The sequence below is a fragment of the Rana temporaria genome, chromosome 11 (genome assembly GCF_905171775.1).
Source record: "Rana temporaria chromosome 11, aRanTem1.1, whole genome shotgun sequence".
Classification (NCBI taxonomy): Eukaryota; Metazoa; Chordata; class Amphibia; order Anura; family Ranidae; genus Rana; species Rana temporaria.
In genome coordinates, this window is record NC_053499.1 from 39,178,055 (window position 1) to 39,191,944 (window position 13,890).

Genomic DNA, 13,890 nt, shown 5'->3' on the forward strand with positions numbered 1-13,890 from the left:
GGGTAAATCCAGCGCTCCAATCCCGACGCGTATGGTCACACCACGTGACTTCATCAGGGGATCATCCCCTGCCCCACTGGGACCACAAGATTAATATCCGTCACTAAGAGCAGAATTTTACATGCAAGCGCTTGGCTGACAGGCTATGTTAGGAGATTGTTCTTTATATTGCTGTCATATTTCACCATTTTATTTGTCACTTGTGCTCCTTTCCCATTCACTTGTTTAGTATTGATTACGTTTTTTCACAGCGCAGATATTCACCATTTGTTACATTTACCACTTTTGTCTATCAAGGTAGACCTTTTTAATATTTGCAGCAGTGCCCCTTTCACTTTCTCTTCCCCATTTTTTCCATTCACAGACAGCGCAGGAGTTTCACCTATCCATTCCCTGTGATAACAATTAAAAAAAAAAAATGTAAAAAAGCACCCCTGTCCCCCCCCATCCTCGCGCACAAAGGTAAACAGAAGTGTCGGTCTGGTGTCATATGTAAACAGCAATTGCACCATGCATGTGAGGTATTACCATGAATGCCAGATCAAGGGCAGTAATTTTAGCAGTAGACCTCCTCTGTAAATCTAAAGTGCTAACCTGTAAAGGCTTTTAAAAACGTAGTTTGTCGCCACTGCACAGTTGTGCGCAATTTTAAAGCATGTCGTGTTTGGTATCCATATACTCGACATAAGATCATCTTTTATATTTTACCAAACATTTGGGCAATATAGTGGGTTTTAGTGCATTGAAATTCAAAAAAGTGTTTTTTTTCTCCAAAAAATTGCATTTGAAAATTTACTGTGCGAAAAAAAACTCAACACCCACCATTTTAATCTGTAGGGCCTTTGCTTTAAAATATATATATATACACACATACATGGTTAGAAGAGTGGGTGATGTGTGACATAAGCTTCTAATGTTGTGCATAAAATGCCAGGAAAGTTCAAAACCCCCCCCAAATGACCCCATTTTGGAAAGTAGACACCCCAAGCCATTTGCTGAGAGGCATGTTGAGTCCATGGAATATTTTATATTTTGCCAGCAAATTCCTTGGGGTGTCTACTTTCCAAAATGGGGTCATTTGGTGGGGTTTTGAACTGTCCTGGCATTTTAACACCTCAACAAATGAGATAGGCTAAACTAAAAGCTGTGTAAATTCCAGAAAATGTACCCTAGTTTGTAGGCACTATAACTTTTGCGCAAACCAATAAATATATGCTTTAAAAAAAATTCAATATCAGAGACATGTGGCTGAATGCATTTTGGCCTAAATTTATGACTAAAATTGAGTTTATTGTTTTTTTTTTATATATATATATATATATATATATATATATATATATATATATATAACAAAAAGTAGAAAATATAAATTTGTTCAAAATTTTCATTTTTTTTTGTTTATACCGCAAAAAATAAAAAAGACGCAGAGGTGATCAAATACCACCAAAAGAAAGCTCTATTTGTCCCGAACAAAGTACAGGACGTCATACGACGTCCACCCGGGATAAGAGATCCCCTTTTTGGACGTCATATGACGGTGTGCGGTTTTGAAGTGGTTAAACACTAAATATAGTGTGAAACGCGTCAGCTCTGCCGGTATGCTGTGACATGTAGTGCTGTTTTTCTATCTTGGAATTTTTACAATAAAGACAACTCTTGTTCCGAGTGCGGCTGTCCAGAAGAATCCTTTCTTTTGTTTTGCAACTACAAGGAGAATGGTGCAGTATTTTCTCTAGAAAAGGCAAATGCCCCAGCCTTTTAATTACTAATGTTTGCCCTTTAGTATCTCATGCATCATTTTGCAGATAATGACAAATGCATTTTTATGATGATCTTACTTGCCAACCCAGCACTGCTCGGTTCAGATAATCCGAAAAGGACATCTATTATGCGAGTTGCAGGTCCAGTGTGGTACTGATTCAGTGTAATCAAAGCCCTGTAGATAAATGAAGAAAAAAAAATGTAAAAAAAAATGTAACGTTAGTACAATTACCTGACTATTTACTTTGAGATTACTCATGCAATGTATTGGACACAAATATGATTCAAGAAAAAGCCAGATACTACAGCCAGATACTACAGTTGTTTAAATTCATGTTTTTCTCACTAATCTACACTTGGTACCCTTATAATAACAAAGTGAAAAACAGAATTTTAGAAATGTCTGAATTTAATAAAAAGAAAAACACTGAATTATCACATGTACTTGAAGTAGAAGTTCAACCAAAATCGAACTAACTCTCAGAGGTGTTGCTAGGGGGTGCGGTCCGCACCGGGTGACACCCGCTAGAGGGGTGACACCATCCCGTTTTTTTATTTTTTTTATTTTTTAATTATTTTTTTTTAGCTGACATGCCCAGTGCAATCCCAGCCTGCCCTGTACCATCCCAGCCTGCTCTGTGCCACCCCAGCCTGCCCTGTGCCACCCCAGCCTGCCCTGTGCCACCCCAGCCTGCCCTGTACCACCCCAAACAGCCCTATACCACCCAGCCTGCCCTGTACCCCCCCCCCAGACTGCCCTGTGACACCCCAACTTGCCCTGTGCCACCCTAACTTGCCCTGTACCACCCCAATCTGCCCTATGCCACCATAACTTGCCCTATACCACCCCAACCTGCCCAATGCCACCCTAACTTGCCCTGTACCACTCCAACCTTTCCCATGCCATCCCAACTTGCCCTATGCCACCCTAACTTGCACTATATCACCCCAACCTGCCCTGTACCACCCTAACTTGCCCTATACCACCCCAACCTGCCCTATGCAACCCCAAACTACCCTATATCACCCCAACATGCCCTATACCGCCTTAACCTGTCCTATACCACCCCACTACACCAACCTGCCACTACACCACTCTATACTACCCTAACCTGCCACTATACTGCCCTATACTATCATTTACAGGGGCTGGTTTGGGGTGCGCCCTGTGCCCGTGCGCTGCCTGCTTGGTGCTGGGCAGCCTAGACAGAGGGGGGGGGTGACACCATGTTTTACCGCACCGGGTGACACCAACCCTAGTGACGCCACTGCTAACTCTAAACATACTCACAGCCACATTTTAAAACAAATCCATCTAGCCCTGTAAAGAAACAAATCGCTATACATATCTTTTCTGAGGCCGATCTGGTCCAGTCCCACGCTGAGCTGTCAGCAGCGGCTTCTGTGTGTAGGAGAGGCAGCCGACAACAGACCCCATAGTAACACTATTGCCGCGTACACACGATCGGTTTGTCTGATGAAAACGGTCTGATGGACCGTTTTCATCAGACTAACCGATTGTGTGTGGGCCCCATCGTTTTTTTATCCATCCGTTAAAAAACTAGGAACTTGTTTTAAAATTATCTGATGGTTAACTAACCGATAGGAAAAAAACGATCGTCTGTAGGCACGTCCATCGGTTAAAAATCCACGCATGCTCAGACTAAATTAGGGGACAGGAGCGCTCGTTCTGGTAAAACTAGCATTCATTATGGAGATAGCACATTCATCACGCTGTAACAGACAGAAAAGCGCGAATCGTCATTTACTAACACAAAATCAGCTAAAGCAGCCCCAAGGGTGGCGCCATTGGATTTGAACTTCCCCTTTATAGTGCCGTCGTACGTGGTTTACGTGACTGCATTCTGACACGATCGTTTTTTTAACCGATGGTGTGTAGGCACGACTGACCATCAGTCAGCTTCATCGGACAACTGATGAAAAAATCCATCAGTCCGTTTTCATCGGATGGACCGATCGTGTGTACAGGGCATATGGGTCAAGTCACTTCTCAACCATTGTCAGTTCTCTCCTGCACACAACATCCACCACTGGAGACCGGACCGGATTGGCTTCAGAAAAGGCAAGTAAAGTGAAGTGATTTCTTCTTTACAGGGTTAGATAGATTCATTTTAGAATGTGTCAGAGTAGATACACGCGACCGTTTTTCATGACGTGAAAAATGACATTTTTTTAAATGGCCATTAAAAACGATTGTGTGAAACGATGACGTGAAAAATGGGCATTAAAAATATAGAACATGCTCAAATTTTTCGCGTCCTTTTTCACGTTGTCTTTTTTTCACGTCGTGAAAAACGGTCGGGTGTAGGCTTTAACGACGGGGGGAAAACGCGCATGCTCAGAAGCAAGCTATGAGACGGGAGCACTCGTTCTGGTAAAACTAGCGTTCGTAATGGAGATAGCACATTCGTCACGCTGTAACAGACTGAAAAGCGCGAAGACTGAAAAGCACGAATTTTCTCTCACCAAACTTTTACAAACACAAAATCTGCAAAAGCAGCCCCAAGGGTGGCGTCATCCAAATGGAACTTCCCCTTTATAGTGCTGTCGTACGTGTTGTACGTCACCGCACTTTGCTCAAGCATTTTTTTTGTTACGATCGTGTGTATGAAAGAATACCGTCGAAAAAAACATGTTTTTTTCTAGAACATTAAAAATGGTGTTGTGTACGCGGCATCATGTCGCGTAAAAAAACGACCATTTTTCGGGTTCTAAAAAAATAAAGTTTTTTTTAATGTCATTAAAAACGATCGTGTGTGGGATCCAGAGCATTTTTCACGATCTAAAAAATGGCCATTAAAAAAACTTGAACATGCTCTATTTTTTCACTACGTTTTTAACGTTGTCATTTTTAAAGTGGAGGTTCACCCTAAAAACAAGTATATACCATTCAATCCAGCATACTGCCGACATGTACAGTATGCCGTTTTTTTATTTTTTTCGGTTTACATACCGTAGTATAGGTATTTTCCCCCCGGGTAGTGAATCCCGCAGGAGTGGGCGTTCCTATTCAGAGACTAAGTGATTGACGTATGACAAAAGCTTCACCCCCGGCGCAAAAGGCGCGTCACCAGTTTCCGAAAGAAGCCGGACTGCGAGACGGCTCTATACGGCACCTGCGCACCGACGTTCAGCTTTTTCCGGAAACTGGTGACGCGCCTTTTGCGCCGGGGGTGAAGCTTTTATCAAACATCAATGACTTAGTCTCTGAATAGGAACGCCCACTCCCGCGGGATTCACTACCCGGAAGCCGAGGGGGAAAATACCTATACTACGGTATGTAAACCGGAAAAAAAAAAAACAGCATACTGTACATGTCGGCAGTATGCTGGATTGAATGGTATATACTTGTTTTTAGGGTGAACCTCCACTTTAAAAATGTATTACAAATAAATATCTGAAAAGTGTGTCGTGCATTTGTTTTCAGCACCCTTTACTCCGATACTCCTAAATAAAATCTAATGGCACCAATTGCCATCAGAAGTCACCCAATTGGTAAATAGTCCACCTGTGTGTAATTTAATCTCATTATAAATACAGCTATTATATGAGGCCCTCAGAGGTTTGCTAGAGGAACTTAGTTGACAAACAGCATCATTGGTATGAAATAAACATAAAAAGTACCGGTACTTACTTTTTTATCCTTTTATATGTAACATCATTTGCCAGCTTCAGAAGCCTGTATGTATTATCGCTACTCAGATTTAAAGCATCGCTATGACTTTCATCGAAGGCGATATTGATAACTTTTTGTGTGACACCAGACACAATACCAGTAGCAAGAGGCTCACTTGGGCTGTTGGATTCATAAACACCCACAATGTCCCCTGCAACAGAGAAGTACAAGAATGGGATAGAGCAACTTAAAGCATCTGTAAAAGGTATTTTTTTTTTAACAAAAATGGTATACTTATCTGCTCTGTGCAATGGTTTTGCACAGAGCGGCCCTGAACTTCCTCTTCTGGAGTGCCCCGCTGACACAGTCTGCTCCTCCATCTGCCCTTATAGAAAACTGCTTGCTACAGAGGCAGACGCACAGGCTCGATCACGAGCTGAGCTGTGTGTCTATTGACAGACACAGTGTGGGGGGGGGGGGGATTTGGGAGAGGGAGAGACTGCATATGGGCACAGTGCTGGACTGAGAAAGGTAATTATTAACCGGTTGCCGACCGCCGTATGTACATGTACGTCCACAGAATGGCACGTACAGGCATATGGGCGAACATGTACGTCCCCGCTTTTCCACGGGTCGGGGTCCGATCGGGACCCCCCCGGTAAATGCGGCGGTCGGTAACCCGCGGGGAGCGATCCGGGATGAGGGCGCGTCTATTCTTTTCTAGCCGCCCCCTCACGATCGCTGCCTGTAGCTGAATAACAGGAAGAGCCGTATGTAAACACGGCTTCCCCGTGCTTCACTGTGGCGGCTGCATCGATCGAGTGATCCCTTTTATAGGAAGACTCGATCAATGATGTCAGTCCTACAGACACACCCCCCTACAGTTGTAAACACACACTAGGTGAACCCTAACTCCTTTAGCGCCCCCTGTGGTTAACTCCCAAACTGCAACTGTCATTTTCACAATAAACAATGCAATTTAAATGCATTTTTTGCTGTGAAAATGACAATGGTCCCAAAAATGTGTCAAAATTGTCCGCAGTGTCCGCCATAATGTCGCAGTCACGAAAAAAATAAATAAATAAAAATCGCTGATCGCCGCCATTAGTAGTAAAAAATAAAATAATTAATAAAAATGCAATAAAACTATCCCCTATTTTGTAAACGCTATAAATTTTGCGCAAACCAATCGATAAACGCTTATTGCGATTTTTTTACCAAAAATAGGTAGAAGAATACGTATCGGCCTAAACTGAGGGAAAAAAAAATTTGTATATATGGGGGATATTTATTATAGCAAAAAGTAACGACCACGCAATTGTCTGTAAAAGCGACGCAGTGCCGAATCGCAAAACCTGGCCTGGGCATTTAGCAACAAAATGGTCCAGGGCTTAAGTGGTTAAGGAGGGTGAGGGGGCGATGCAAACACTGGGACATTTTTTACCTTTAATGCAAGGAATGCATTAAAAAAATTGGGGATGGACAAAAACATAGCAACCTGGAACTGCCAACAAGCCCACAAGAAACAAAGGTTTAAACCTGAACAAAATACTCAGGTAACGGCTTGGAACACCTTGAAGTCGACACTTGCATCAGCCGAGGCCTGAACGTCCATCTGGTAGAACGTGAAAAATGTGTGAACAGAGGACCAAGTGGCGACTTTAAAGGGCTTGTAAAGGTTTGTTTCTTATTTTCTAAATAGTTTCCTTTAAGCTAGTGCATTGTTGCTTCACTTACCCTTTTCTTTCTATTTCCCTTCTAAATGTTTTTTTCCTTTGAATTTCTTACTTCCCGTTCCTCCTCAGTAAGCTTGCCCCCACATCCGAGCCGTTCTGGCTGGGGATTAGTCAGCGTGCTCGCCCCCTCCCTTGGGACTATATCCCTGTGGGGACACGCTGTGCCGTATACACACGATCGAAAATTTCCGACAACAAAACCGTGGATTTTTTTCCGATAGAATGTTGGCTCAAACTTGTGTTGCATACACACGGTCACACAATAGTTGTCGGAAATTCCGAATGTCAAGAACATGGTCACATACAACACTATGATGAGCCGAGAAAAATTAAGTTCAATGATTCCGAGCATGCGTAGGATTTTTGTGCGTCGGAATTTTCGATAAGAAGTTTTGAAAGAGCTATTTAGAGTAGGGTTGTCCCGATACCACTTTTTTAGGACTGAGTACAAGTACCGATACTTTTTTTTATGTACTCGCCGATACCGAATACCGATACTTTTTTTTAAATGTGTCCCCAAATGCAGCCATGTCCCCCCACATATGCAGCCATGTCCCCAAACATATGCAGCCATGTCCCCAAACATATGCAGCCATGTCCCCCGTATATCCAGCCATGTCCCCCGTATATCCAGCCATGTCCCCCGTATATCCAGCCATGTCCCCTGTATAACCAGCCATGTCCCCTGTATAACCAGCCATGTCCCCTGTATAACCAGCCATGTCCCCTGTATATCCAGCCATGTCCCCTGTATATCCAGCCATGTCCCCTGTATATCCAGCCATGTCCCCTGTATATCCAGCCATGTCCCCTGTATAACCAGCCATGTCCCCTGTATAACCAGCCATGTCCCCTGTATATCCAGCCATGTCCCCTGTATAACCAGCCATGTCCCCTGTACCTACTGTTAATCACCGCGGCGCGGGGAACATTACAGTCAGCGTTCGTTTGAACAGCTGTTTTCCCCGCCGCGCATAGACACTCCCCCTTGCTCGCGATTGGACAGACGAAAGCTGTCTGTAATGTTCCCCACGCCGCGGTGATTAACGTGGCAGCGGCGTCGGCGGGGGAGGGTGGGGACGAAGTATTCTATTTTAGTATCGGCGGTATTAGCGGGAGTACGAGTACTCCCGCTAATACTCGGTATCGGTCCCGATACCGATACTGGTATCGGGACAACCGTAATTTAGAGTTTGGTATGAATTACTTTAGAATACTTTATAATATCAGGCTGTATGTGTTTTGTAAACCAGTTGTTCTGCATGCATTATAAATGGAAGTTATATTATAAATACTCCTCAGTAGGTGGTGGTACAATGGCTTTGCTGCTGTAAAACAAAATTGGCGAGTCTTAAGTACCTGATCCAAAGCAGTTACTCGGCAGCGCTGCCTCAGCGTCATACTTCCTGGGCGTGAAGGTGACCAGAAGGCGTCCGTACAGCCCTGTTTTTTGGTTTGCTACCTGCAGTTTCAGCAGGCAGACTCCCTTTCTCTGTAATTCCTTTAAAGAGATATTTTCCCGCCAGGTCCTGAAAATACAAAAAATAAAAATAAACAAACAACTATTTACACAAGATAAGTTACTGTACATTAACTGTATAGGACTCCGTTCACATATATGCAAATTGGATGTGTTTTTAACCGCATCCGATTTTCATGACATGTGACTCAAGCTGGCTTTCTATGGAGCCGGCTCACAAATATCCGATGCAGCAGCAATGCGAATTTGCTGCAAGTTTGAAAATAATCCAACGGCCGGGTTGTGGGGGACTGCAGGTAGGGGCCTTATCGGAATCTGGAATCCTGCTTTAACAAGGGGGCATCCGGATCTCGACCCCTCCCCTACGTGAAAGAGTATGGCGTACATTATACCTCTACCCATTATCAAAAAGAAATAAAAACACAGACACAGTTTTTGACAAAAACAACGTGCCCCGGTGTAGATCCATCGTCAATCATGGCACCCGATGCCACCACCGCCCCCCCAAAAAAAGGAAAAAGCTCTGTTCGCGCCAAAGGCTCCTGCCGTCTGACTGCTCTGCCATGTGACAGTTCTTAAATAGCTAATGTCACCTGGTGGCACTGCCCCATGACATCACTGACCCAACATGCAACGGTCGGTGATGTCACAAGGGGGTGGTGCCACCAGGTGACAATATATTTGGTTCTCTTTCAAACATTTAACGCAGAGAAATTAAAAAATATGGAGCATCTCCTTCATTCGATGGGATCTTGAAGAGAATACAGGTTCACTTTACCGCATCTTACCTCACTTTGCACTTTTGTAATTTAAAGTGGAGTTCCACCCATAAATATAACATTACATCAGTAGTTTTAAAAAAATGTCATTAGTCCTTTACGAAATTTTTTTTTTTTTTTAGATGCCTTCAAAATGTTGTTGCTAGGCAGAATAGTTAATCTTCCCTCTTCCTGCACCTAGGTGCTTAAGCTTCCTAACCTACACCGCACAGACTCCTGGGAATGTAGTTGGTGTAACTTTCCAGGAGTCTGTGCACTCCCCAGTCTCAAAGAATCATGTGACTTGGACAGCACAGGTGCTGAAACCGGATCTGACACTGCTTGTGCAGCACTGAGCATGTGCGAGATTTGCAAGGCTGAAATCCAGGAAGTCATACAGTCTGGCTTCATGATGCCCACACTTAAGATGGCCCCAGTCAATTTCTATTTTATAAAGTGTCTAAATGCTGTAACAACCTAACAAAACGGACCTTAGTTTACAGACTAACTTTACTAGAATACATTAAGCTTATGTATTACAGGGGTATTTATATTTAAAAAGTGAAATTGTGGCCGGAACTCCGCTTTAAGCCCAATGCATGCTATGAGTACAGAAAGCTATTGTGTTGTAACATATAAATCCTGCATAATAAAAAAAAATAGGTGGCACGTGACTCAACTAGCATTCCTGATAATGAAAAGATACTACATACACCTAAATCAGTACTTACAACATCCGAATACACCAAATGGAATTTTCAGAGTTCGACAACTAACCAGAGACTTCGACCTTTTTGTTACCTGTGCATCCTGGGAGAATGCCAAAGTCCGAGTCTGGTTAGTTGTCGATGGGACAGTTCTGCCCTTAGGACATGTTTAGTTATGAGAACACGGATAATAACACTTGGGGCAGGGGCGGGCTGGGCCTGGGGGGCAAGGATGCAATTGCCCTCCAGGCCGCTCACATGTCCTGTACAAAAGCCGCTGAGCTGGCCTAGTAGCAACTCAGGTGGCGGGCACGGCCATATTAAGTACTGCAAGCTCAGTGATGAGCTCTGTCACAGTGCGGACTGTCTGTTTACAGAGTTTAGCACAGCCCCTCCCTCCTCCACAAGAAGCTCTATCAGAGGCGGGATCTGCATTCTCTTTCCCCGCCCACACTTCGGGTAACCCGTGTGTTGTCTGTGAAGAGGATGTCTGGGCGGGAAAGTTAAACCTGAGCAGTCGGACTCGGCTGAGCTTGGCACCCACAGCCTTAAAAAAAAAAAAAAGAGCCTCCTGGGACTGTCCATTGCGTCCAAGTAAGTCACGTGAGCTTCTCCTCCCTCCCTTCCTGCTCTCTCCCCCTCTCTGCATATTACTAGCAGCCTGTGACAGTTGCTTGCCCTCCTAGGTGGTATGATGTGGGTTTGGCTGCCGTGCAGTTGTACTGGCAGTGTTCCTGCATGTTACTCCCGGTCCCATAGACTTCTATTACTTTGTACATTTTTGCTGCATGTTCTGAAAGTGCACAAAAAGTCCTGCATGCTGCATCTTTGGTGCAATTTCAGAAAATGCAGCAAAAACGCACAACCTAAAAGAAGTCTGGAGGGACTGCGGTTATGGAAAACCGCCTGCACACCAGTGGCGGCCCGTCCATTAAGGGCGCACAGGGGCGCTGCCCCCTTCATCATGCCACCCCCTATATGTAAAATAGATAGATTAATGCATTGCATGAATCTATCCATGGCCACCGTGCCCACCTCTATTTAGGTGTCTGTGTCCGGAGGGGGTGTCAGAGTGGTTGCATTTGGTGGGGCACAGTAGTGGCTGCACTTGGGGGGGGCACAGTAGTGGCTGCACAGTAGTGGCTGCACTTGGGGGGGCACAGTAGTGGCTGCACTTGGGGGGGCACAGTAGTGGCTGCACTTGAGGGGGCACAGTAGTGGCTGCACTTGAGGGGGCACAGTAGTGGCTGCACTTGAGGGGGCACAGTAGTGGCTGCACTTGAGGGGGCACAGTAGTGGCTGCACTTGAGGGGGCACAGTAGTGGCTGCACTTGAGGGGAACAGTAGTGGCTGCACTTGGGGGGGGGACAGTAGTGGCTGCACTTGGGGGGGGGGGGAACAGTAGTGGCTGCACTTGGGGGGGGGGGAACAGTAGTGGCTGCACTTGGGGGGGGGGACAGTAGTGGCTGCACTTGGGGGGGGGAACAGTAGTGGCTGCACTTGGGGGGGGGGAACAGTAGTGGCTGCACTTGGGGGGGGGGGAACAGTAGTGGCTGCACTTCAGGGGGCACAGTAGTGGCTGCACTTCAGGGGGCACAGTAGTGGCTGCACTTCAGGGGGCACAGTAGTGGCTGCACTTCAGGGGGCACAGTAGTGGCTGCACTTCAGGGGGCACAGTAGTGGCTGCACTTCAGGGGGCACAGTAGTGGCTGCACTTCAGGGGGCACAGTAGTGGCTGCACTTCAGGGGGCACAGTAGTGGCTGCACTTCAGGGGGCACAGTAGTGGCTGCACTTCAGGGGGCACAGTAGTGGCTGCACTTCAGGGGGCACAGTAGTGGCTGCACTTCAGGGGGCACAGTAGTGGCTGCACTTCAGGGGGCACAGTAGTGGCTGCATTTGGTGGGGCACAGTAGTGGCTGCATTTGGTGGGGCACAGTAGTGGCTGCATTTGGTGGGGCACAGTAGTGGCTGCAATTGATGGGGCACAGTGAGGATGCAATTGATGGGGCACAGTGAGGATGCAATTGATGGGGCACAGTGAGGATGCAATTGATGGGGCACAGTGAGGATGCAATTGATGGGGCACAGTGAGGATGCAATTGATGGGGCACAGTGAGGATGCAATTGATGGGGCACAGTGAGGATGCAATTGATGGGGCACAGTGAGGATGCAATTGATGGTTTTTTTTTTCAGTATTTTTCAGTTTGTCTGCGCAGCCCCCACTCTTAGCAGGCACTGCCACTCCACTGAAAAGTGATCAATGCTCAGGTCACTTTTCAGAGGCATTTAACAGGCAGTGAGGAGGTGATATCTAATTTACTCCCTGCCTGTTTTAACCTCCTAAATGCCAGTCCCTCCAGGTAATTCACTTTGAACTCCACCTTATTTCCATTACTCTCTGTAGGTATTGGATGTTCTCTCACCTTATTCTTTGCACATCTAATACATAATGAGAGTTCTGGAAATAAGGTGAAGTTCAAAGTGAATTTCTACACCTAAGTGAAGAACCCCTTTCAGAAGATTTGAGGATATTATTAAACCCAGAGACTGGTGGACTTGGGCCACCATAGACAGACTGAAATTTCTGCTGAACTGGCAGAATTTCAATCAATTTTGCAGAATGGTTATACAAAATCCAATCTATCAACGGACCTCAGTACAACCAGTAAGGATGGCGTGTTCGCATAGAACACGTGAAGAGCCCGCCAGGAAGTGTGCACGGCGCTGCGCTAATAACAGCCAGGAAGACATTGTTCTGAAGCTTGGCTGCAGGGATCGTGAAATGTCTCCCTGGCTGTTATTAGCGCAGCGCCGTGCACACTTCCTGGTGGGCTCTGCACGTGTTCTATGCGAACACGCCAGAGCTCATCCTTAACAACCAGCATGTCCTTTTTCTTTTTGTCGATCACTGCTGGCTGCTATAGCTTCCGGCAGTGATCACTGTATTCTGATGGCTGGGAAATGTTCACCTCAGAGCACAGTCTAAGGATGAGCTCCGGGCCCACGTGCCGAGCCCGCCAGGAAGTTGGTAATGCGCTGCGCTAATCACAGGCAGCGAGACATTGTGCCGGCATTGGAGGGATCGGGAAATGTCTCACTGCCTGCGATTAGTGCAGCGCCGACTTCCTGGCAGGCTCTGCACGGGGGCTGTGCGAACACGCTCCGAGCTCACACCGACACGTGGCTCTTATGTAAGGATGAGCTCTGGCTTGTTCGCATAGTACACGTGCAGAACCCGCCAGGAAGTGTGCACGGCGCTGAGCTAATCACAGTCAGGGAGACATTTCCTGATGCTCGGCTGCAGGGATCGTGAAATGTCTCCCTGGCTGTGATTAGTGCAGCGCCGTGCACACTTCCTGGCGGGCTCTGCAGGTGTACTATGCGAACACGCCAGAGCTCATCCTTACTCTGATGGAAGCTTGGTAAATCAAATGCCAGGCTTCCCTAGCATTACACCTGACAGGAAATGTGAGGGAATCTCCCCAATGTGACAAAAACACCTGGCAGGCCATTTCACCCTTCACCACTCCATCCAAAATGTAAAACAAACAAAGCTTTGGGAATTAGTTCTGTATTAATATTGACTATTGGGCTCAATAGATCGCTGTCCTCCCCCATCACTGACAAGCAGCTGAGGGAGTGTGGTGTGCACAGGAAAATACATTCCTCTCATACCTGGCCTCTTCGATTTCAGCTTCTCTCTCCTCCTTCAGGAGCTCTAAATGGGTTTTAATAAACTCCTCCATACCGACCTCAGCACACTATTCTCTCAGCCGCTTCTCCAGTAAAACATGTTCCCTGACATTTCC

At 45.9% G+C, this 13,890-nt stretch overlaps 1 protein-coding gene across 1 annotated transcript in view; it reads right to left on the minus strand.

Annotated features, from left to right (window-relative positions):
• The window catches only part of IGHMBP2 (immunoglobulin mu DNA binding protein 2), an 86,382-nt gene extending 72,506 nt beyond the window's left edge, over positions 1-13,876 (minus strand). Inside the window, exons 1-4 of the mRNA XM_040328367.1 lie at positions 13,757-13,876; positions 8,494-8,663; positions 5,417-5,609; positions 1,839-1,936 (exon numbers count right to left, since the gene is read on the minus strand). Coding sequence (XP_040184301.1) covers positions 1,839-1,936; positions 5,417-5,609; positions 8,494-8,663; positions 13,757-13,827 — 532 coding nt within the window. The 5' untranslated portion in view covers positions 13,828-13,876. The remainder of the gene's footprint in view (positions 1-1,838; positions 1,937-5,416; positions 5,610-8,493; positions 8,664-13,756) is intronic.
• Between the last annotated feature and the right edge of the window lie 14 nt (positions 13,877-13,890).